The sequence below is a fragment of the Drosophila ficusphila genome, unplaced genomic scaffold, assembly GCF_018152265.1.
Source record: "Drosophila ficusphila isolate 14025-0441.05 unplaced genomic scaffold, ASM1815226v1 contig_412, whole genome shotgun sequence".
Taxonomy (NCBI): Eukaryota; Metazoa; Arthropoda; class Insecta; order Diptera; family Drosophilidae; genus Drosophila; species Drosophila ficusphila.
In genome coordinates, this window is record NW_025064326.1 from 448,576 (window position 1) to 470,626 (window position 22,051).

At 46.3% G+C, this 22,051-nt stretch overlaps 5 protein-coding genes across 6 annotated transcripts in view; 3 read left to right on the forward strand and 2 right to left on the reverse strand.

Annotated features, from left to right (window-relative positions):
- Nucleotides 1-32: 32 nt before the first annotated feature.
- Nucleotides 33-976, reverse strand: LOC108091431. The gene is made up of 3 exons (XM_017190622.2): nucleotides 617-976; nucleotides 438-561; nucleotides 33-382 (listed from the first exon to the last, which is right to left on the reverse strand). The coding sequence occupies exons 1-3, from the start codon at nucleotides 688-690 to the stop codon at nucleotides 149-151; spliced, it is 432 nt and encodes a 143-aa protein (XP_017046111.1). The 5' UTR covers nucleotides 691-976; the 3' UTR covers nucleotides 33-148.
- A 625-nt stretch (nucleotides 977-1,601) lies between these two features.
- On the reverse strand, nucleotides 1,602-3,274 carry LOC108091551 (probable serine hydrolase). Its single transcript, XM_017190822.2, has 3 exons — nucleotides 3,055-3,274; nucleotides 2,816-2,905; nucleotides 1,602-2,646 (listed from the first exon to the last, which is right to left on the reverse strand). Exons 1-3 carry the CDS (start codon nucleotides 3,248-3,250, stop codon nucleotides 1,808-1,810), a joined length of 1,125 nt encoding a protein of 374 aa, XP_017046311.1. The 5' UTR covers nucleotides 3,251-3,274; the 3' UTR covers nucleotides 1,602-1,807.
- Nucleotides 3,275-3,294: 20 nt separating this feature from the next.
- On the forward strand, nucleotides 3,295-4,784 carry LOC108091552 (WW domain-binding protein 4). Its single transcript, XM_017190823.2, has 4 exons — nucleotides 3,295-3,418; nucleotides 3,490-3,562; nucleotides 3,619-4,337; nucleotides 4,396-4,784. Coding segments are annotated over exons 1-4 (1,011 nt in total). The 5' UTR covers nucleotides 3,295-3,416; the 3' UTR covers nucleotides 4,613-4,784.
- Nucleotides 4,785-5,585: 801 nt separating this feature from the next.
- On the forward strand, nucleotides 5,586-21,723 carry LOC108091449 (arf-GAP domain and FG repeat-containing protein 1). 2 transcript variants are annotated; one of them, XM_017190649.2, is made up of 6 exons: nucleotides 5,817-6,110; nucleotides 17,980-18,788; nucleotides 19,193-19,663; nucleotides 19,813-20,007; nucleotides 20,078-20,415; nucleotides 20,709-21,723. In XM_017190649.2, the coding sequence occupies exons 1-6, from the start codon at nucleotides 5,941-5,943 to the stop codon at nucleotides 20,745-20,747; spliced, it is 2,022 nt and encodes a 673-aa protein (XP_017046138.1). In that variant the 5' UTR covers nucleotides 5,817-5,940; the 3' UTR covers nucleotides 20,748-21,723. The 2 variants fall into 2 exon arrangements, with proteins under 2 accessions (XP_017046136.1, XP_017046138.1); XM_017190647.2 differs by lacking the exon at nucleotides 19,193-19,663 and having other exon boundaries at nucleotides 5,586-6,110.
- Nucleotides 21,724-21,809: 86 nt separating this feature from the next.
- Nucleotides 21,810-22,051, forward strand: part of LOC108091443 (cGMP-dependent protein kinase, isozyme 1) — a 46,626-nt gene continuing 46,384 nt past the window's right edge. Inside the window, exon 1 of the mRNA XM_017190638.2 lies at nucleotides 21,810-22,043. The gene's annotated coding sequence lies outside the window, so the exon portion shown is untranslated. The remainder of the gene's footprint in view (nucleotides 22,044-22,051) is intronic.

Below are 22,051 nucleotides of genomic sequence, written 5' to 3' on the forward strand. Positions count from 1 at the left end.
TCCCATTCTTAATTCAATTTCCAGCAAGTGTGTACATTTGGTGAGTGTTTATTCAGCTTGACAATGTCTCACTTGCGCACATACCGAGCACCTATGTATCTATTCTATATCATAGCTATATGAACAGCTCGAGTTCCAGGGAAATAACCTAAAGATCTGTTGTTTTTTGGGTGTGTTGCTTCTTGGCTTCGATCACGTTCTGCATGACAAGATCGTACAGATTGTCCTCCTCCTCCTCATTGGCCTCCTGATCGTGATCGCTCCTTACCTCCTGGAGGCTCTCCAGTTCCTTCCTGTAGTTCTCCAGGGCCTTTTGAAGGATTTTTTCAACGGGAGAATATGTAGATCGTGATCTCAGGCGGGCTTTGGCTATTTCTAACGACTGAAAAGGAAAAGGATCTTCAGCACATGTTACGTTTTTGAGAGGGGAGGCTTGCCTTCAGGGTGTTCGTGTTCCTTAGTAGAGCCTCTTCATAGGACAAAACTTTTGGTACTGGTGTGTAAATAGATGTCTCGACCAGCTTTTCGTTCTGACGCTCCAGTTTCAGTTCCTCAGCTTGCCTGAAAATATCCAAAGGTCTCAGAGGTTTTTAATTTTACGTCAACACAAACCTACACTTTCTCCAATTTCAGATCGATCTCCGCCTCTAGGGCCAGGTATTTGTCGTTTATCTCCTTGATGAGGTCCATTGTGCATCCTTTGAAAAGGATTTGTAAATAAAAACGTAAACAAATGAGTTGCCATGCAACGGTAATTTGTTGCCAGTGCTACCAGATATTTAGACATTTCTCGCGACATTGGGGAGTTGGAGATTGGGGAATATTTAGTATTGCCACTGTGTGGGAAAAAGATACAGTTACTTAACCCATGAGATGCAAGTATATTTTAGAAGTTTCTTTTCACTGTAAAAAGTTTTTAATTTTTAATTATCTTTCTGTTGTTGAGTAAATAAATAAATTTTTTTTTAACGAGAAAGTAACTTCATTGAAAAAGGTCCAAGTTTATCTAAATTATATTTATTGTATTTGCGAAAATCGGCTTCGGTTATAAATTGTTCCATTTGAACACGAAATTACTAAGTAGTTTTATAAACAAAAAAAAATTGGTATAAGTTTGTCAAATATTAAAATAATTGTTGAGTTTGATAACCGGGACTATCTTCTCAGACGGTTGGTCACTTCCGAACCACATCTTATCTATGTGACGCAATATCATACTATATATCTTCGGGGGAAACTTTTTCCGGTATCCTATTTTACATCTTCCGGGAAGGTATTTTATATAATTTTGCCGTGTATCTCTGCTTTACATCGTCTAGACACCTTAATGTCTCAAAAAAAAAAAAAAAAAAAAATAGATAAACTCAATTTCAAAGTCCAGTCTGCATCTTTTCAGGCGATAAGAACCAAATAAAACGAGATATTATAACGTCCCATTATCAATGGCTAGACAATCAGATTTTGCCATAATCAGCTGAAATTGTAATGATGACTGGCTAAATACTGAAATGAAAGTGTTTGCCTTATTGTGCGAATGCTCAAACGAGAAAAATAACCATAAAAAGATACATTCGATGACATGGTTTCAGAGACCGAAGTTCAACTTGGGTTCTGACTAAGAGCCAGTTTTTGTTTGTCATAAACTTGTGTTTATTAATTACCATAACATTTAGATCCTCCCAAAGGGGGCACATACCTTTGTTCACTGATACATCACATTTCGATGATATATACAAACTATATTCTCTATCAATATTCTCTAACTAGCCTCCTACTTAAGTAATGGTCTGGTCAAGTGTACGATTTCTCACGGGTCCTTCAGAAACTGCTTGATGTGGGGCGCCACTCGCTCTGGATTGACCAGGTGCAGATGATGGGTGCCCGGGACCTCCAGGTAGACCACTTTGGAGGCATTTTCCCTCAGAGCGGCAATCACGTCAGTGTAGACCTGCGAGTTCTCGAACTTCATGCCGGGGGTTCCCCGAATGTTGAGCACCTGGCAGCGGATTTGGCGAGCGTAGGCCAGCGTCTGCTCCGCGGTGAACATGCCCAGCAGACTAACCTTCAGCCGGAGGTCTCTGGCGAACAGATAGCCATCTTTGCTCGGGTTGTGCCGCATTCCCCGCTTCATCAGAACGCGGACGGAGGGCTCGTCCACGGAGCCGTCGTAGGCGTCCAGCACCAGCTTGATCATCTCCTCGTAGGAGTAGCAGGGTTGCTTGCTCTCCGGGAGCGTTTCGTAGTCCAGGAACTTGTCCAGCGCCTTGCCCGTGCCCTCCGCCATTCGCTTCGTTCCCCGAACCGTGGGACCCGCGATGTCTATGTTGATGAGCTTGTCCACTTCCGTGGGAAAACTCGCTGCGTACATGAAGGTCAGAGCTCCGCCGAGGGAGTGACCCAGCAGGCTGACGTTCTTCCAGTTGTACTTGCGCACTATCCTGCGGATAAGGCATATCCCGTCCCAGAAGATGAAGTACTGCATGCCCTGCGGGTAGTGCGAGGATTTTCCATGCCCGGGCAGGTCGATGGCCAGGATGGAGGTGTCCGCCGGAAGTAGCGGACACAGCCTGTCGAAGCTGCCGCAATTGTCCTGCCAGCCATGAAGCGCGATGATCGGCTGCCTCTCCTTGGAACCCCACCACTTTCCTGAAAGCGGGAAAATCGATAAGTACTCTGATTACCCTTTGAAAACTCGTTCCAAGAATGAATGAAAATATTGTGACAGCTTGTGCAGCTGCGTCACGCAAAATCACGTCAGATTGTCATGAATGGGCTGAGGTGTTAGTGATAAGGAACGGGCGCCTAGATGACTCACCCTCGACGGTTCCCCAGGGCACATCGATGGAGAACTCCTCCCAGCTGTCCTCGCCCAGCAGCTGTGGCTCCTCCACTTCCGGCTGGTCACCTGAAAGGTGGAATGCACAGTGTCAACACAAAACCAAAGCTGTGACGAAACGCTGAGCTGGTGAAATCGCCAGCCGAAACTTCGGACTCAGGTGCGGAAAGCGTGCAAATCGGCGACCTGACCATGACCTCCTCCGCCGGATTACTTACTTTTCTCCGCCGAAATCATTGAGTGCGAAGATTGAGTTGGTGTTGTTGCCACGCGAGTCTGGCCCATGTCTGAATTACAGTGCGGAAATGGCTCTACGGCACCTAGCGAAGATTCGGACCTGTCGTCTGGAATTGGCGAGTCTCGGAGAGCGACTGACGTCCACGAAAGTTTCACCTGATTACTGCTTAAATTCATCAAGCAAGCACATACATATGTATGTGTAAAAGGCTAGTCTAATCGAAAACTTGCGAGGTGGCAACTCTGTGTTAGTCGCCCAACAGCTGATTATTATTTTGGACTTCAGGAAACGCTGAAATTGTTTACTTTTCTGGTAATTCACGAATTTAGACAACAAATCAACATGTAAGTAGAAAATGAAACCCCTACATTGTGTGACGTTGTATGTAAATCAATGAAACCTCCAATCAAAATAGGACGGAGTTCTGGAAATCGAACGAACGCAAGTTCTGCGACTTTTGCAAATGCTGGCTGAGCGACAACAAGGCTGTGAGTTTTTAAGATTAAGCTGACTTTCCGTTCTATAATGGCCCCAAATCCCGTAGAGCGTCGCCTTTCATGAAAGTGGCAAGCGGCACAAGTTAAATGTGGCCAAGAGGATTACAGACATCAGTCGCAGCAGCGAGAAATCGGAAAGGGAGCGCCAGAAAATGGATGCGGAGATCCGCAAAATGGAGGAGGCTGCCATGAAGTCCTATGCCCAGGATGTCCACTCTCGCGGTGACATGACCGCCAGGTCCATTGACACGGTGATGAGGGCCACCGCCTCCTCCACTTCGGGTGGAGCCCATTCCGCTGCAAGATCCCGCCAAGTGGACCCTATGCGGCTCGAAGGACTCTCTGACGACGAAGAAGACAACCGACGGGTCGCTCCTGGAAAGGTGGCACCCGAGGCAGCAGCTCCCGAAGCCTCCCTCTGGGTGGAGGGCAAGTCGGACGAGGGACATACCTACTACTGGAACGTCAAGACCAACGAGTCGGTTTGGAAGCCCCCTAAGGAGGGCTACATGTCCTATGAGGAGTATGAACGGATCAACCAATTGGTCATCGAGCAGCAGGAGATCACACAGGCCCAGGAATCCCTCAAGTTTCGGGAGAACGCCGATGAGGAAGTGGCTCGCGTAAATCGGGAACGGATGAAAGCCCTTCGAAAACCGGAGAACCCGAAGGAGAAAAAGCAGAAGGAGGAGAAGCGCCGAGCATTTAAGACGGAGGAGGAGGCGGCCACCAAGGAGATTGGCCAGTGGCAAACGGTGGAGGTCAAGTAAGGATAATTGGACTCGGGGGAAAACTGAAGGTTATGTTAACCCCTTTTCTTTCAGAGCGCCCGATGAGCCCATCGACTGGCAGTTGCCCAAAACGGATTACTACAGTGCCTCTCCCGTGATTTCGACGACCAGTGAGCCCGAGCCTCCGGTCAAGCGCTTTAAGGAGAAAACGATCGGTGGTCTGGATGCAGAGACAGCCGCCAGTGCGCCTGCCACGTTCAAACGGAAATTCATCAAAAAGGGAAACAGCCGCCAACGCGTCGATGATTAAGTTGGGTGTAGATATTTTATAACTCAACTTCATTCATTACCTTAGAATTAAATTTACCATAAATGCAAGAAAAGTAATAATTTTGCTTTGAATACTGTATTTGATTTTATCACGGAACAATTTAATCCAGTCTTATATATATTATCAATAAATCAATTTTTTTCGAAAATGATTTTGAAATGTTTGCTTTCGATAACAACTTTGATACCTTTATCGGTTCGTCTCCATGCTCACCGAGTGGCAATTTTAGGAGCAAAGAAGACAGAATATTTTTGTGGGCTTTCGCAGGCAGTCTGTTTTATTTCCACTGGCCGCGAACGGTCACTCTGCTGTTTTTGTTGTTGGAGAGCGGTCGAATTTGCGTCGGAATTTCGGAAAATCGCGCTACTTTGTGGCCTTTCGAGTGCGTTGTGTTGTTTGGTTTCGTTTCGCCGTTCGTTTTCCACTCGTTTAATTCCGCGTTGCAACAAACAAGAAGAAGGGGAAGCAGCAAAAGTGGCGAGTGCAATCGCAGCGTCGAAATTTCAATTGAAGTCTGTGTGGCAATTGCTGCGGCATTCAGTGTAAATAAATTGAATTAAAATCTGCAGCTGCCCCTTGAAAAAGTTTGCCCATCAAAGGAAGTGAAAAGTAAACAATAACAGAGCCAGTCGAAAAGTTGCTTCGATCCATTACAGCGCACACACACCTGTGAACTTGTGTGCAGTGGTGTGTGTGAGTGTGCGACAAAGGAGAGGAAAGGTCAAGCCAAAAATTGCGTAAAAAGGAGTGGGAAAGGAGAGTTACGTCAGTTACGAATATCCGATAAATAATATCCGATAACCCGAAACCTATTAAGACAGCTCCTATCGATCGTGAAAAGAGGAAGACGCGTAGCTGGAAAGGATATATCCAATCTTGCTTCTGCTAAGCAAAAAATCTGGAGGATTTCTGTCAAATAATTTACCATAAACGACACATGATAACCGATTCCGTTTCCTGATAAATCAGGAAAATCAGGCAAGATTCAGTTCGTGTACGTTTACAACAGCTCCGCGCCCCACGCCGCCTCCTCCTACCGCACCGCCGTCGCCCCCTTTGCGCCCTACGCGGCCGAGCGGACCACCCACCACCCACTCCCCCACCCAAACCCTGACCCTCAGGAGCGGCTGCCCTCGGACACCGAGCAGTTGGCAGAGGATCAGGACCAGGATCGGGACGAGGAGGAATCCGAGGAGGAGCGCGCAGGTAGCGGACCCTCCATCAAGCCGCTCATCGCAGCGACAGCGACAGCAGCACCGGAAGCGGTACAAAGGGCAGCGGAGAGAGGAGCGAAGGAGACGACAACAATGGCGGTGGTGCGAAAGAAACAGGACGACAAGTACCTGCTCGCCCTGCGGGAGTTGGTGGCCAGCGGGTCAGGGGGCAACCGGCAGTGCTTCGACTGCGGGCAGAAAGGACCGACCTACGTGAACATGACCATCGGATCCTTTGTCTGCACTCGCTGCTCCGGAGTCCTGTAAGTACACTATATTTGGCATCTGGGACAATGGAATTAGTTGCCGGTTCTAGGAAGTTACCTTTTCGCATTAAGATGTGGTCCTTATTCCTTAAACTCGATTTCAATGACAGCTATACAAGTTATAATTTTTTTTCTTCATAGATTTTATTTCTGTCCGAGTATTTTTTGAAAATCTTTGAAACTGGACGGGTTAGAAAGTTTTCAGTAATTTTTTATCAAGTTAAAATGTGTTTTTCCTTATTAGTCATACTTAAACAGTTCTTTTGTTCCCTGATAGTCTTGTTAGCAATTCTGAACTCTTTTCGCTTAATGTTTTTGAATTTCTTCAGTAGAAGCATAGAGGGGTCTATAAATAGGAATACAAAAATGAAAATATAAATTCTCCCGCAGTATCTGAGCTTTTCTTGGTCTGGCCCCTTATCTTGGGTTTGTTGAACACGGCCAATTTGAACTCGCTTGACTTTAATTTTCGATCACTGGCCGAGTGGACTGACCGATAATTTACGTTCGATGCAACGTCCGATCCCGTCTCCCCATTATTATTTTGTATTTCGTGTGAAAGAGAAAGCAATTTTGAGCAATTTCGCACAATTTAGCTTCCTTTCCATTTCGAAATGCAAATCGAAGACAAAACTTTCAATTGCGCGACATCGCGGCAAACGAAATTGCTTTGTCTTCCATGGCGGCGCTTTCTATTCGTGTTTTTGCGACAGTTTAGAGGGCCGCCCACCTGGCGGTTGGGTTGTGGGTGTCCTTGGCGCCTTTCAACTTCTCACGCCCCATAGTAATTTGCCAAATTGGCTTTGATTTGTGGGCGCTTTAAGCAAATTGGGGTCATGTGTTCCTACTCCTCCGGCACTGCAGTTCATTTGATTTACGCATTTCCGGATCAAGCACATTACATGATTGCTCTTAAACTTCCGCCTGGCCCAGGTCCAAGCCCCAGTCTCCCACGAACTGTGCCCCAGATTGTGGACTCTAAATTGGACAGCATGCGGGTTCTCCGCTGAGTTATCTCTATCATCATCAGCCAGGTTGCAAAGTGGCCAACTGCGATGCCTTCTGCATTCTGTCGCTGCAGTCAGCCAGTCAGTTTCTCCCCAACTCCTTCTCCTTCGGTGACTCATTGCGTACTCCTGAGTCTTCGGTCCTCAGTCCACAATCCTCAAGCCTCGTTGCCAACTGCCGAGGGAAACAAATGTTGGCATGTAAATGAAAAGCCGCATAAACGTCGGGGCACAAAACGGTTGCACTGCGAAAAACTCAAGTGACTTGTAATCACCTCTTCATAGAGAAGGAGGATTTGAACCGACTTCTTTTGCATACTGAACTTGTGTTGCAGACGTTTCTTTCGGTGTAGAAAGGGGTGCAGAAGGGTACTGCAGTGTAGGAAAGCAACGAGGGAGGGGCGTGGCCAGGGAGACAGCAGGCGACAACGAACTTCCTGGCTGAAATGCGACTGGAACTGAAGACTGGCGACTGCGGCAAGGGAGCGAGTGCAGGGAATACCAAATGAAACCGACTCCAAGAAGAAATGGCTGTGCATGTTCGGCCCGCCTTTGGATATTGGAATCCGCTGCAGACCGGCCGGCCACTTGGTTCGCTTAATGGAGGAAGCGGTTCAGGAATGAGGGAATGGGAATGGGAATGCGAATGGGAATGGGAGTGGGCTTCAGAATGGGGTTGGCGTGGAAGAGCGGGGAAAACCTGTCCGACGGCTTTGGCAGGCATGCTCGAGTGTATTTTGGGTTAAAGTTGCGCTGTTGTGCCTCCAATTGCAGACAAATTGTTGCACCTCAATCAAGCCATCTGCTCCTCCGCCTTTTGGTCTTTTTGGCCGCCGTCTCTCTGGCTCTGGCTCTGGCTTTGGCTTTGGCGGAGTTCAAAGCTTGTTGGCTCATAAAAGTCAAGAAACTTGTTGATTAGATAAGGCGAAAGCAAACGAACATTGGGAGCAGAGCAGCAATGGTGAGGTGAGCCACTTTCTCAGGCTTCGTCATCATTCCCACCGCACACAAGGCACTAACTACACACAGCAACGGCCATTTAAATGTATGAACTTGCCGGCTTAATAGTGCTTTATCCAATTATTAAATAACTGAGCGATCTAAACGAGCGAGTTCAGGCAAAAAATTGGAAAATACCCATCGAGTTTATTTCTCCACTCGCTGGAACAAATGCTCGTTAGGTTTGAATCTTATTACTGGCTAAACTTGCTTAGACAATCAGCATTAGGCAAAGAATTTTGAAAATTGAATATGCTTTAATAAGCAACAAATGCACTGTTTGATTTAAAAGTCAATTTAAGCTTCTTGTTTACACTAAGAAAATGTTTACTGATAAAACTATAAAATTGGTTCCCTCTTATCGCCCGGCATGCTTATCTGTAATCTTAAAAAATACGTTTGTTTACTTTTTCATGTTCATTAAATTCCTTTTTTTGCCATTTCCCATAACATTGTAATATTTCCCTAACCACCAGGGGTAAATCTTGCTCGAACCCCTCAACATTATATTTTATTTCCTAAAAGGAATGTTTGTTTTTTGCATGATAACTTAACGAGTTTACGTTTGAGCTAGTTCTGTGACCCTGGCTGTATGTTTGCAGTCGGTCGTAATGTGTTTGTGCGCTTCTATCAGTCGGAGAGCCAATGTCTGTGGCTTTAGTCATGCCACACAGAGAGAAAAATTTGCGGTGCCAATCGAAGTTGTTCAACACATCGTTTTACTCCAGATGTAATTTAAAATGTCCCATTTTTTCGATGACCAAATAGTAAAAAGTAATGAAAATATCCGATTAACACACTCGTAGAAGAATCTCTTCTGCTCAGAGTCGTGATGAACGAACATGCGTCAGCGGGCAAGTGAACTGTGGACCCCTCCGTCCGTTTTCCGTTTTCCGATCTCCACCGCGCTGGCATTGCAGTTGCAGCCGAACTGGGCCAACTGCCTTCGAGTGGAGCTCAAAAGCTCGGAGCACGTCTTTCTCTCTCTGTTTTGGCCCGTTCTGCGGCTCATATGTAAATTTCCGATTATGAAACAGCATAAACATGTCTGCGTTTGACAGCCCCGAATGGGGAATGGGGCAAGGGGAAGGGGGAAAGGGCGGGGGGCGGGGCACACTTTCACCATGCGGTGTCAGCTGTGTGGCCCCTTTATTTCTGCCTCTCTATCCGCCGAAAAAAGCCAAGACAACAAACGAACAAACTAAAAGAAAAGCAGCCAACGGGCCAGGCAACAGCAATTAAATATAAATAACAAGAGGCCAAATGTGTACGGGTGTACTGGTGTGCGGTTGTGTGTGAAGCACTCCCATTTATGTATTTTGTCTCTCCACTCAAATATTCAAAATGCGAATTGTTTCCCAAACCAAGTACACGTTTTTACGGTTCAAATGGAACAAATTTTATGTTCAATGTAACTTGTATTTTCGCTTATGATATAATTCTGGATCAACGTGATCAGATACTGACTACGTTATCGTCAAGAAAACGTTATAAAAACCAATTTAATGGCAAACTGTTAAATGTTTGCATTTGGTTTCGCTTAGAGTTCAGCTGAATCGAAACGCTCCCAACTCGTTTAGCGTTCGAGGAAATGTTTGTGAATCGCTTATGAGTTCGAAGGAGGAGGGAGAGATCGGTGCTGTGGGTCTATAGAGATAGGAACATATACAATTATTGCGCAGTTTTGATTCGAAGCGAAAACATACACTTTCCGAAGGTGTCGTTGTTGTAATTGCTGTTTGTTCCTTTGTTTCGCCGTTGTTGTTTTCACCACCCACCTTAGCCATTTGTAGCCCCCTCAGCCCCCTCTCGACACCCCTTAACCCCCCTCTGTTTGTTTTGGCGCTCGCCTTGAAATAGAGATTTCGATTCTATTAATAATGCAGAGGCGCAAACGCCGAGCGACAACAGCGATTTGGCTCTCGATTCTGAATTCTCAATTCTTAGATGTGAGTGCAATTCAAATGCGGAAATATGTGGGTGAAATGTGGGACCAAAGGGCGTGGGGAGGTGCTCCAGTTCGGCGCGCCATTCCCTCCCCAAAAAAAGCTTCAACAGCTGGAGAGAAGAGGCCAATTATGACACACACAAACAAACAAATGTTAATTATTTGAAAGCCAAAAAATCGAATAAAACAATGGAGAACGATTTAAATATTTTAAATATAATAAAATATTTAAAAAAAATAATTTTTTTAAGAGTACAAAATTCAAATATTTTTGGTTTATTTTCTACGAGTGTGTGCCCCAACGAGAAAGGGGAAAAGTGGGTGTAGGGTCGCAGAAAGAAACAGAAAGAGAGAGAGAGAGAGAGTAGAGGAGAGTGGGAGCCAACGAGCAGATGGCGCCTGCCCACACGGAGATTTATGGTTTCTGCTCGGCTCGCCACCCATTTTCTCACTGGGAGGCACATCGTCAGCCGGATCCTGCTGCGCCCCTCGATTGCCCTTTTGGAGATATCCTGGGGTGAACTAACATATGGTCGCATATTCCGTGTTTAATGACTTAAAAAATACATCCGAGACCGAGAAGATTTCTTTTTAATTCTACAGTCCAAATTAAAAGTTTTCAAATCCCTAAGTTTACATGTTGTAGGGGGTGGATGTGTTTACGTTTGTGGTGCAAATTCTGTCAAAGGAGATGCCATAACCCGACTGCCCACGCGGCTTTGTCCGAGAAATCTTTTTTCAGCCGACTGAATGGCTCAATGGCAAATCCGGAGGTCCTTTTGCATTTTTCATTCGCCATCCCATGGCCAGCAAAAGAGCTCAAGGCTCTTCGGGCAATTTGCAGCTCCGGCTCAGACGATGGCGTTATTAAAATATTCATAGGGCCCGAGTGGAGGGTCCTCATTCCAAAGGCCCCCGACGCCTGCTGTCAAGTTTAATTTATATTGTGCGACAAATGCGACGACTGTCAGCGAATGCCAAAAGGCGACCACTCTGCGCCAAAAGCGACACAAGCTTGCACTAATAAAAATAACAGTCTATTAGACTACTATGATATTTTTACTATTGGCATGAAATACCAGTACACTTCAGTCCAAAAGTGTGTTAACTATATTGGGTAGACGAGCATGAGGTGCTTTAGTAAATAAACAAGTTCGTTATGCACCAGTTTTTCGCGGTGCACTCACACTCAGCCGCGTAGAAGTGTCAGTTGCAACGGACTCGTTTTGTGGCGCCCACATAGCATCTCTGGGGAACCGGGCAGAAATCGAAGGGGGAACCAGAACGGGAATCGGTTTCGGAATGCGTGGGATTCTCTTCCATTTGGCCTGGCCTAATTGAGTAACGCCACCGAGGGAGCGGGAAAAAACTGCAGAGTCTGTTGGAAGTGTTTGCAGTTGCTTTGCCGCTTTTTCAGCTTAGCATAACTTTGTAATTAAAACGCCCCGCAGCTGGACATCGTTCGCCATTCAGAGTGGGTCAGCGTTTTCTGTGGGTCAGTCTCGCAAGAATTAAGACTTTTCCCGCTTTTCATGTTTTCCGGGACTGGGAACTCACCGCGTTATGAATGAACGAGCTCTCAAGCTTAAGCTCTTCTAGTCAGGGAAATGTTCTCAAGCTGAGTGAAAAGAGTCGGATCGCTGCTCTGCGGTTTATCGAGGCCTAGCTTATCTGGTAGTGTGCTTCCTCTAGCCGCAACGACCTTGAAAAGCAATATTCCCAGCACGGAAAAAGAGTGATACGATGCACTAACCGTTTTGATTGTTCCATACGATTAGCAGCGAAATGTATTCATTTCTTTCTGTGTAGAGTTCTTGACCGTGGGATCCCCTAGAGCGGGATGCCTGCAGCTAGATAGAACTTGTCTAGTCCGGACTTTTGCCTTCCGTTCGACTTTGACTTGGAGCCTTGGCTCACTTAGAGTGTTTGTTTAGTGGAGGTCAGTTTCTCACTCGTCGGGGGAAGAAGGGAAACCAAATTTAGCGGCAATTTTCGTTTATTTGTCAAACAGACACTCACACCTAATGCTCAAAGTGCCCACGCGCAAGTACAGTAGTCACAGGGTAATTAATTGCTGGAGGGCACTATAGTTGTCAATTCGCTATTTGTTATTATCTAATTGGAATTTTCTAGCCGATAAGAAGTTAAAGAATTTATTATATCTTTGTATATAGCATGTTATACATTCGTTTTTGCTTGTTTGCGTTGGTCAACGCGTTTCATCTAGTCAGTAGCCACCGTATTTGAAAATTTCCGAGATTCAATGCCCAGGCTTTGTGACTCGATCCCGTCGCCTTCGTTTTTTCGCCTTGTGTGTCACTTGGTTGCGGTTGGAAATTGAAACCAGGCGGCGTTTTATTTTTAGATCTGGATGAGCCTTCACTTTGCTGGCTAAAGCCTTAGTTTATTTGCGCTGAGTGTAGTCCAGAGACAAAGATTGACTTTCAGTGGAAGCTCAGGGACGCCACCCATAAAGCGTCGCCTCTTTTTGTTGTTTCTCCGTTGATTCATCGATGGCACTTCTTTATCTTGAGGTCAATATCAATGCCAATCAGAGTTGGGTGTTAACTACATATGTGCGTGCTTTATGGCGCTTTATGCTGATCTTTCTTCCGAGGTGAAGAAACTGGGAAATAATAAGCGAACAAAGAGTCTACTCAGCAGTTGGGAAGACAAAGCCCAGCCAAGCTTAACTTGCCGTTTAATGATCTCTTATTCGTCACATTTTAAGACTGAAAACTGAAACATTTTCCCTGCTCCGAACCCTCTATTTAAGTTTTGGTGGGAGGAATCCAAAGAGGAAGTGGGCGTTGTTAACACTTCTGACTGACGTTCCCTGCAAACATCGGTTCCTGGTAGTGTCGGCCCCTTGACTCCCACTTATCGCACTTGTCGCTCGGAATTTGCATGAATTCCGCTTCGTCTGAAACGCATTTACGCCGGACTTCTCCGGCTGGTTTGGCGACAGTCGCTTTCCGAGCTCATCACCAGTCACTCAAAGTCAGCAGTCGCAATTCCAATCCCTCGCGCAGAGGTCTCTGATTAAAAAGGCTCCCAATAGAAAATTCAAACGCAGTAAGTGGGATTCGAATTTAAGTGATCGCTCTCCAAAACGGAAACCATTTGTTCAGCGGGAAATATCCAACAAAATAAAATTTATTTTTGTTTACTATATTAAATATTCTTCAATTGGGGGTTCTTGATTCTCACAAACTGTTTTCGCGTTGGCCCCAAGTGGAAAATTCTTTATACGCGAAGGCATTAAAGTGATTTAAAAAGGGAAGCCCACCAAATTGATAAGAAACATTTGATAAATTGTCTTGTTTTTGACTGCTGAATCGAACCCGTAACAATTAACATTTATTGAGTGTTATAGAGCTATTGATTCTTATAACATGACAATGGCCTTCGAATTTGGGCCTTTTCCTAAGTGGTTATTAAACTCGGTTAGAAATTGTTGAAACTGGACCACATGGTGAACCTAGAAAGTGTCTGGCTAAGAGAGTTCAGCACTAAAAGTTAAATTAGCTCGAGGAGTGGCCATAACTTACGGTAATAGCTGCTCCACTGGCCCCAGTATCAGACTTTTTATCTCCCAGAGACCTTCTCCCCTCTCCGGGTTGCTAAGCATCGGGCCATGTCTTGGGGCAAGGTCTCCATTCCCTTTTCCACAAAATTGACTAATTGCTTCTCTCAGCCCCAGAATGAATGTATATGTTCTCCCCGCACAGAACAAAATTAGTAAAATAACTTTGAAATGATATTTCTGTGGATAGGTTAGACTTTTCTGCTACTTCATAAGTTGGTAGGTTGGTATGTTCTGTAATACTCAATTAATTTGCCATCAAATCCCACCAGTTTTTTAACGTGTAGCTGATGTGTGTACTGAAATTGGCACCGCTCTTGAACCCCTAGAGTCTGGGACTCGTGACTCATGGGGAATAAAGAAGAAACGGTATTTATACCAGAGAAATTGCGTATACGCTTTTGTTTTTCTTTCAGTTTTGTGTTTTGTTTCGCATTTATATTTGCATACCCCGCTAGGGGATGTGAATGGTGGTTCTAAAGTTGCTGTGCATCCAAATTAATGAATGTGTTGTTTGCTTGGGGAACTGATTTAAAGTGCGAACAGCAATTGAACTGGAAAATATAAGGTGAATGGATTTAGTTGTAAACAAGCATTTATGGGTGTCGCTAACCAAACGCCAAGAGAAGAAATCGCTGACTGTTAGTTTAATATTCACCTTCTGCTGATCGCAGAAAAGGCGTTGTCTTTCTAAAGGGCAGAGGGTATACCCCTCTCCCCAACAATCTTTCGCTGACTTCATCCGAAATCGAAAATTATTATGTGAGGCGCTGTCCATATTTAAGTTGATATTTAGTGTCATAATTTGTATACGTTCCTCCTTTCCTGTTTCGCTGATCTTGCTTTTTGCACAAAAATTCCCAGAGCTAATCCAAAGCTAAACGATATGTGGTAGGTCCGAATCGGAATCGGATTCCGAGTTCGCTTTCCTATGTATTTTGTGGATTGTTCGACGTACTCGTCACTCAACTCATTGTATTTGTGTCTATGCATATTGGTAGTTGGGTATTTTGCTGCCGCAACGAGTTTTACTTTTGTTTTTGTTTGAGTGCGGACCAGCTGAGTTGATTTTTTTCACGCTGAGTGCGCAAAATGCGCAAAAACGAGTTTTGCACTTTTGTAGCTAACGAAAAATGCCAGAGTGTGAGTGATTGTAAGCTTAGCTTTTTGTTTATCTGCACTTCAGTCGGTCGTCTCCGTTGTCTCTGTGTTTGTTTTAATTTTCGTTGTATCCACTTGTGCCAAGCACGAAGCGAAACCGAAACCGCCGAGATCTCAGATCGCGGACCCATCTCATCCGGCGGAGACTGTGGGGAAACGCCAGGCGGGTGTCATACGGGGGTCACACGACTCAGCATAAGTAACTCGGCATGACCACGTGAAGCCCGCAACCTTCCAGGGAATAGTCTCTCAAATCTCCGGCGATTTGCAGCACATAAGCTCGAATGCATCATTGAAAACAGCGCCCTAAGGTTCCCATTAAAGGGGAAATATTTAACTCGTTACGCGGTCTTCGGCTGAAACAATAATCTGTAACTAAAAGTGTATATTGAAGTCAGCTTGAACACTTGACTCTTAAAATGTAGATAAAGGCGTGTGTTTTCTTCCATATTTACTATGTTATGTTTGGAGGTTCTCCCCAGATGGAGTTGAGATAGTTTCTGAAATTAAATTTGAAATCGACACAGCTTTTCCCTTGGAGGGTGGAATGCTTTGGCCTTTGCCCTGCCATGACCTCTGAGGTGTGACACAGTTTTCCGATTCCAGCTGTGAGTTTCAGCGCTGCTTTGTTGACTCCCAATTAGCACGGCTCTCTGCCATTCTCGTTCTTCGGCATCAGATGTGGCTGTGCCTGTCGAGAATTCCTCTGAAGCCGATGTACCGAGGGGGGTACTGAGCTCGCTTCGTACGACAATTAGCATTTCACTGTTAATATTGAACTCACTTGGAGGGCTTAGTTTGCACTGGGGAATTGACAACTGAGACCTAGATAAACCATTTCGTGCATCCTGCTTAAACAATTAGCTGTCGCCGAATCAGGTTTCGAAGTTCTAGATAGTTCTTAGCAATGCTGAAAAGTCGGGTTTCAGGCTTATATTAACAATATGTATCCCCTCATCGTATACTAAATTTTCTCCCCCAATGATTGATTGTGTGCAATATGGTGGCGAATATGCCTCCGAAACGCTATTCAAACATATTGATTCAGCTGGCATTTTCCGCAGTGCTTTTGTGATAAGTTTCTAAGTGATTTGTTTCGCAGAACCGCATTGAGTTGGGGAGGAATAGCACATGCTGCTGCCTCGCTCGTTGGCTTTTTTCGCATTAACAAAAGCCTCAGCTGCATGGAAATTTGCAGTCATTACGGCTGTGATTGTCAATTACCTCCCTCCAGTTTCCCCTCTTCACTAAGCGTTTCAAATGCACGCCATAAACGGTGGGCGTGGCGGAGTGAGTGCCTCCAATGCCGCCACTGTTTCCACATTTTGTGGGGAGGCAACTTTCACTTTCTCCGCAGTGTGGCTGGATTTCAAAAATAGCCACTGCCACATGGCGCACCATTCTGTCTTGGTCTTCGTTTTTGCCACTTGCAGCTGCTCTGCCACTGCATCCTCTCTCTCCTCCTCCTCCTCCTCCCCCTCATCCACGAATCCCCTAACGAACTGGCTGTGCGTGCTCTTGGGGGTTTGGTGGCCACTCCGAAAACTGGGCACCACTTGAGTGCTGCTATTGGCACACACAGAAAAACATCACGTACGGCTTGCCTTAATCCGGCAAATGCCAAGTTGATGTTTTAATAGGATTAGTACCGCATAAATTAAGAAGGCTAAATCTGAATTTAAAAGCAATTTTTGTTCGCTGGTTTAGTGTTTCATATGCACTCGATTTTCCTGCACTTAGCTTCGTATTTTGAAAGGATAAGTCGACCCACCCTGACTGCCGTTTTAGTAGAATAAATACCTACTTTATATTTTCTGTCTGTGTGGCGGTGGTTTTCTGTTTCGAGGTGGCTGGCAGGCCGTGTAAGGTCAGCCAACCTCCTGTTGCTTTTCCCCGCGGAGCAGCAGCTTCACAGATCATTTAGCCTCCGGCGGAAGTCGTCCTCAGCTGCTCAGTCGTGCTCCGTTGGTCACGGGTCAGCCGTCGGGGGAGGAGTCACTCCACTCCAGTCCCGTTCCCTCCACCTCCATTCATTACACTTCGATCCCCGCCGCAAGAGTTCCGCTTAAGTGAGAGTTGATTGTTTTCTGGCAAGACACTCAAAGGCTTCCGCCTTTCCTCCTCCGCTTTTTCTTTGTCGCGGGCATCCATTTCCCGTCCTCAACTTGAGCCACGATTGCATTAGAAGGTCGGGAATGGGATGACAAAGGACGTCATTTGATTGACTGAGAATGCCATTAGCCAGTCATCATCAGCCCCTAGACTTTTTGCTGCTAATGGCACCCTACGATACCCTCTATGAGTGGGAGAACTGAATGATTTAGAAGTCTTTAATATTTGTTTAATTTGTTGCGAACAGTTGAACATTCAAAACTCTTATATATCATTTAATTGGAATTTATGGATTACAAGACCGCCTAACCATTTTTGAATTCTTTGCGTTTTGCTTGTCATGAGAACTGGGTATCTCTTGATCGCTAGAGCCTCCTCAAGTTCTTTATTTTTTCCAAACGACAACCAGTTACCAGCTACCAACAACCTACAACCGACAACCAACTGGAGCCAGCGAAGCGTTCATGTGAAACGTCCAGTTTCTGCTTCCCCTGCATTGCATATTTGGCTCTCTTTTGCCACTTTTGGCGCTGTTTTTCTGATTTTTCTGATTTTGCTGTTGCCATGTTGTGGCCAAGCTGTTGCTGGTGCCCGTGTGTACTCGTTTCGTTCGGGAAACTCGTGAAAAACCGAAATTAGCCGTCGGTGGCGGGCGAATTTGCTGGAAAACTCTCTACCAGCCAGAGCGGCTCTTCAGTTTTTTATGGGTTTCATTTTTCATGCTGTTCTGGGCACTCCAAAGTGCTCCAATTGCTTTCGGGCCCCAAGGCCAGCGCAATTAATTTGCGCAATTAACTGAAATTGAACGCCCATTTGACGGGTCATTCTGGTGGGTACAAGTGGGTCAAGCAACCACCACCGTCGCCACCTGACAAAGTGGGCAGTTCTTGAGCAATTTCCCAAATAGAACAACTACTTTGCGGAATTAGGGTATTAGGGGGCCCTAGCAATACTCCAAATGAGGGTACACTTACTTGAAAATGAACTAGTTTTAAGATAAATGATAATTTCCATCCGATAGGAAATAATAAGCGACTCTTATTACTTTTTCAGACGCGGACTGACTCCACCGCACCGGGTGAAATCCATATCGATGGCCACATTCACACAGGACGAGATCGACTTCCTGCGCAGCCACGGCAACGAGCTGTGTGCCAAGACCTGGCTGGGCCTGTGGGATCCCAAGCGGGCCGTCCTCCAGCAGGAGCAGCGCGAGCTGATGGTGGACAAGTACGAGCGGAAGCGGTACTACCTGGAGCCGGCCAGCCCGCTCAAGTCCCTGGCCAATGCGGTCAACCTCAAGTCGTCCGCTCCGCCGACCACGAGTCACACCCAGAACGGCCACCACAACGGGTACGCCAGCATCAACCTGACGCCTCCCTCCGCCCAGAGGACCTCGGCCAACGGCCTGCACAAGGTGGCCAGCGCCCACTCCTCCGGCAACTCCTCAACCTCGATCAGCCGGCCCCACCACCACCACCACAGCAGCCAAAACAACAACAACGATGCCTTCGGCCTGGGCGGAGGCCTGAGCAGCCTGAACAGCGCCGGCTCCACCTCCACGGGAGCCCTGTCGGACACCAGCAGCTGCGCCAGCAACGGCTTCGGAGCGGACTCCGACTTCGTGGCCGACTTCGGCTCGGCCAACATCTTCGATGCCACATCGGCGCGCTCGACGGGATCGCCGGCGGTGTCCTCGGTCTCCTCGGTGGGGTCCAGCAACGGGTACGCCAAGGTGCAGCCGCTGCGGGCAGCTCACCTGCAGCAGCAGCAACAACAGCAGCAGCTCCTCAATGGGAACGGTCACCAGGGCACAGCGAACTTCGCGGACTTCGATCACGCACCCATCTTCAATGCCGTGGGTAAGTGTTGATATATTTAATAGGTTCTTTTCCCCCTCCACTCAATCAAATTTCATCAACTGAGTTCCCTTTTTGTTGAATCTTTCGTTCAACTAATTTTGATTGAAATTTTATTTGATTAAGATGAACTATTTGAATTCAAGTTGATCTGAATAAATTTCGGAATAGGAGGTCCTGAATGTAAAGTATGCTCGTGCTGAAACATAGATCAACCACTCAGCAATTTAGTACATTCAACAAATACATTTCTTTGCTCCTGCACCCGCTGCTTGACCATAATCACCATTGCAAAATGGCTTTGGCTTCCGTAAGATCCTGCAGCTTTGCTCGCCTCCCACTTCGGGCACCCCACACCAAGAAGTCCGTTTCCACTCTCTAATCTCTCGCTCTTCGGCTGAATCCAGCTCCAACCACTTTTCACGATTGGGTCAGCGATTGGAGCAGGCGGGGCTTCCACGACCCCTTCGACGATTGCGATGAATCGCCTCCAGGCTCAAGTCCCCCAGCTGCTCCGGCTCCCGTAGTGTCGTCACCACTGCCAACCGTGCAGGAAGAACCAGAGCTGGCGTGGAACTTCTGGCAGGAGGAGATGCGAATAGAGGCGCAGGAGCAAGAGTCGCAACAGCATCAGCTACAGCTACAGCAGGAGCCGCCCTTCTCCTTTTTCAATACGCATAGCACTCCGCCCCTTTCGCCCTCGAATCCCTTCCTGCCCTACTTGTCAAGTGAGGAACAGCGTCCGAGTTCCCCAGAGCAGCCCTCCTCATTCTCCTATCTGTTGTTTAGCTCGATCTCGAGCAGTTCCCCAGAGGACCGGGCGGATGATCAAGAGATGAATATCTTAAATGCCAATTTCCATGACTTGTTCACGTGGAGTAAGTTGTTAAAATTCGTTGAGTTTGGTTTTACAGTTCTGTTGCACTTGGCTCGTTATTTTTTGTTGATGCTGTGTTTAGTTCGTGTTTGGTTTTCAACTCAAGAGGCTAATTTAACAATCTTTTTAACCGGACTTTCCCCGTTGCAGGTGCACCCTTGCAGAACGGCCATGCGAAAAGTCCGCCCAAGAGCGGCAGTGCGGCGATGGCGCCCAGCGAGGATCGGTATGCTGCTCTCAAAGATCTCGACGAGCAGCTAAGGGAACTGAAGGCCAGCGAATCCGTCGCGGAGGCGCCCACGCCCACCAACGGCAACGTTCAGGCCGCAGATGCCTTCGGGGGCGGTAAGAAGTCCTTCTCAGAACCATCCTCCTTGTAGCCATCGCTAATTGGGCCCTTTTTTTCCCCAACCAGCCCTCAACAACAATCCAAATCCCTTCAAGAGCCAGCAACAGCAGCAGCTCAGTAGCCACGTGGTGAATCCATTCCAGCAACAGCAGCAGCACCACCAGCATCAGCACCAGAATCTCTATGGCCAGTTGACGCTCATACCAAATGCCTACGGCAGCAGTCCTCAGCAGCAGATGGGGCACCACCTCCTCCAGCACCAGCAGCAGCTGCAGCAGCAGCAGCAGCAACAGAGCTTCTTCAACTTCAACAACAACGGGTTCGCCCTGCCACAAGGTTTGCCCAACGGCTGTGGGTTCGGAAGCATGCAACCCGCTCCAGTGATGGCCAACAACCCCTTTGCTGTGAGTATAGGAATGAAGGTACCCGTGGTACCCGTGGCTTCTGGATTAAGTAGGTGAATTGGCAATCGTAAGGTGAAACGAGATTCGAATCACGGCGATAAACAATATCACACAGCCGCGTAATTTTCTTTAATAAATATTAATCGAGCAAACAAGCGACCGCTTGCGTGTCACTCGGTTTCACACGATTCCTTGCCATGCTAAATCCAGACGAGCGGCGGGTTTCCGGCCAGGACTGGTTAGGTCTGGACCCGTGTTTGCTAACGACTCCCTCTCTTCACTTATATCCACAGGCCAGCGGCGCCGTGAACACCAACAACCCGTTCTTATGAGACGCGACCGGGAAGAGTCCGCCACTCGCCACTTGGCAGAGGCGCTGAGCCAGCGAACAAAGAGCGAGCGAAGACGGAGAGCTGAGGAAGCGAAGCGAAATTAGTCCATTTTACGAACAGTAGCGTTAATCTATATATACATAATACACGCCGGAGAGCACCCCTGTGTACATAGCTCAAATATGTACACCCCGAGATGACGCTAATCCTGTCGGAGGCAGCGGGTCGGGGCGTTGATATATTCTTTTACATGGTAACTCTATTCTAACGTTAACGTTAACGGATACGGATATTTGTATTTGCCGTTTGCCCCTAGAACTCTCTACTTGTACTAAGCGCCCATGAACACATCCACATCATCCACTGACTAACATAGCTACTAATCCTGATCCTTGTGGAGGATGCGGTTGGGCCAGGTTATACATGTGTTACTTGTTTTGTCTGTCCTCGTATTTGTCTTGTCCCATTTAGCACTTTCTTTTGCGGATAAGAACTCTGTCAGTTATTGATTGTGTGGCCTTAATAAGATTATAAACTATATATTATAACGTACTACTATATATATACGGATACAGATACAGATACAGATATATACAAATATGCTTTTGTACCTAATGAATTGCTTCTTGTTCTCACTGCTAATCGTCTGCTTTCCGTGTGCTAATTCATCTTTTAGTACGTGCGATATCGGGCGTGCAGATAAATTGCTCAACTCGCGAGTCGAACCTTTTGGTTGCACCCACGGCAGACATTTGTACATATTCTGTCTGATTGTAAGCCCTGTGTAATACCTCCATTAACACCAGTCCCAACCCATCGGTCGAACCCAGGAACATGACTCAATTCACCGTTCACATGTCCATGTCCAGATAAGAAGCAAGAATTTTTCCATTTTTAGCCTTAACGTGTCAAACATTATCGAAGCCTTAAAGTTATTTAAACTACGAAATTTCAATAAAAACAAATAAGAACGCTATACTTGTTTACTTTCGATTCCCCCGTAGTTTTCCCCGTGACTGTTGTAGTATTTTTAGTTGAAACATTCTGAAAGTACAATCATTAAACTTATTGGCATACTTTTAGGAATTCGTGTCTCGTCGCTATGAAAATGGGCTAAGTGAAAAGAATTGAATCGAAGATCAAATTTAATTAAGACTCGCGGCAAGATTTTCCCTGGAAATTGTGGTTGTCAAAAATCAAGAAAATGAAAATATCTATTTTGCGATCAAGAAAATTCCAAAAAGTATGCAAAAGTAGTTCAAGAACTTTTCAAGAGAGCTCAAGATTTCCAAGAAGGTGAGTGA

Bases quoted from the DNA above. Each gene is read 5' to 3' on its own strand.
- LOC108091552 (XM_017190823.2), top strand. The intron at 3,563-3,618 runs GTGAGTTTTTAA...CAAATCCCGTAG, and splicing joins GGCTGAGCGACAACAAGGCT to AGCGTCGCCTTTCATGAAAG. The intron at 4,338-4,395 runs GTAAGGATAATT...CTTTTCTTTCAG, and splicing joins TGGCAAACGGTGGAGGTCAA to AGCGCCCGATGAGCCCATCG.
- LOC108091449 (XM_017190649.2), top strand. From the start codon at position 5,941: ATGGCGGTGGTGCGAAAGAAACAGGACGACAAGTACCTGCTCGCCCTG. The intron at 18,789-19,192 runs GTAAGTGTTGAT...GGCTGAATCCAG, and splicing joins ACCCATCTTCAATGCCGTGG to CTCCAACCACTTTTCACGAT. The intron at 20,416-20,708 runs GTGAGTATAGGA...TTATATCCACAG, and splicing joins TGGCCAACAACCCCTTTGCT to GCCAGCGGCGCCGTGAACAC.
- LOC108091431 (XM_017190622.2), bottom strand. From the start codon at position 690: ATGGACCTCATCAAGGAGATAAACGACAAATACCTGGCCCTAGAGGCG. The intron at 562-616 runs GTAGGTTTGTGT...GGATATTTTCAG, and splicing joins GATCTGAAATTGGAGAAAGT to GCAAGCTGAGGAACTGAAAC. The intron at 383-437 runs GCAAGCCTCCCC...TTTCCTTTTCAG, and splicing joins GGAACACGAACACCCTGAAG to TCGTTAGAAATAGCCAAAGC.
- LOC108091551 (XM_017190822.2), bottom strand. From the start codon at position 3,250: ATGAATTTAAGCAGTAATCAGGTGAAACTTTCGTGGACGTCAGTCGCT. The intron at 2,906-3,054 runs GTAAGTAATCCG...TCCACCTTTCAG, and splicing joins AATGATTTCGGCGGAGAAAA to GTGACCAGCCGGAAGTGGAG. The intron at 2,647-2,815 runs GTGAGTCATCTA...TCCCGCTTTCAG, and splicing joins GCCCTGGGGAACCGTCGAGG to GAAAGTGGTGGGGTTCCAAG.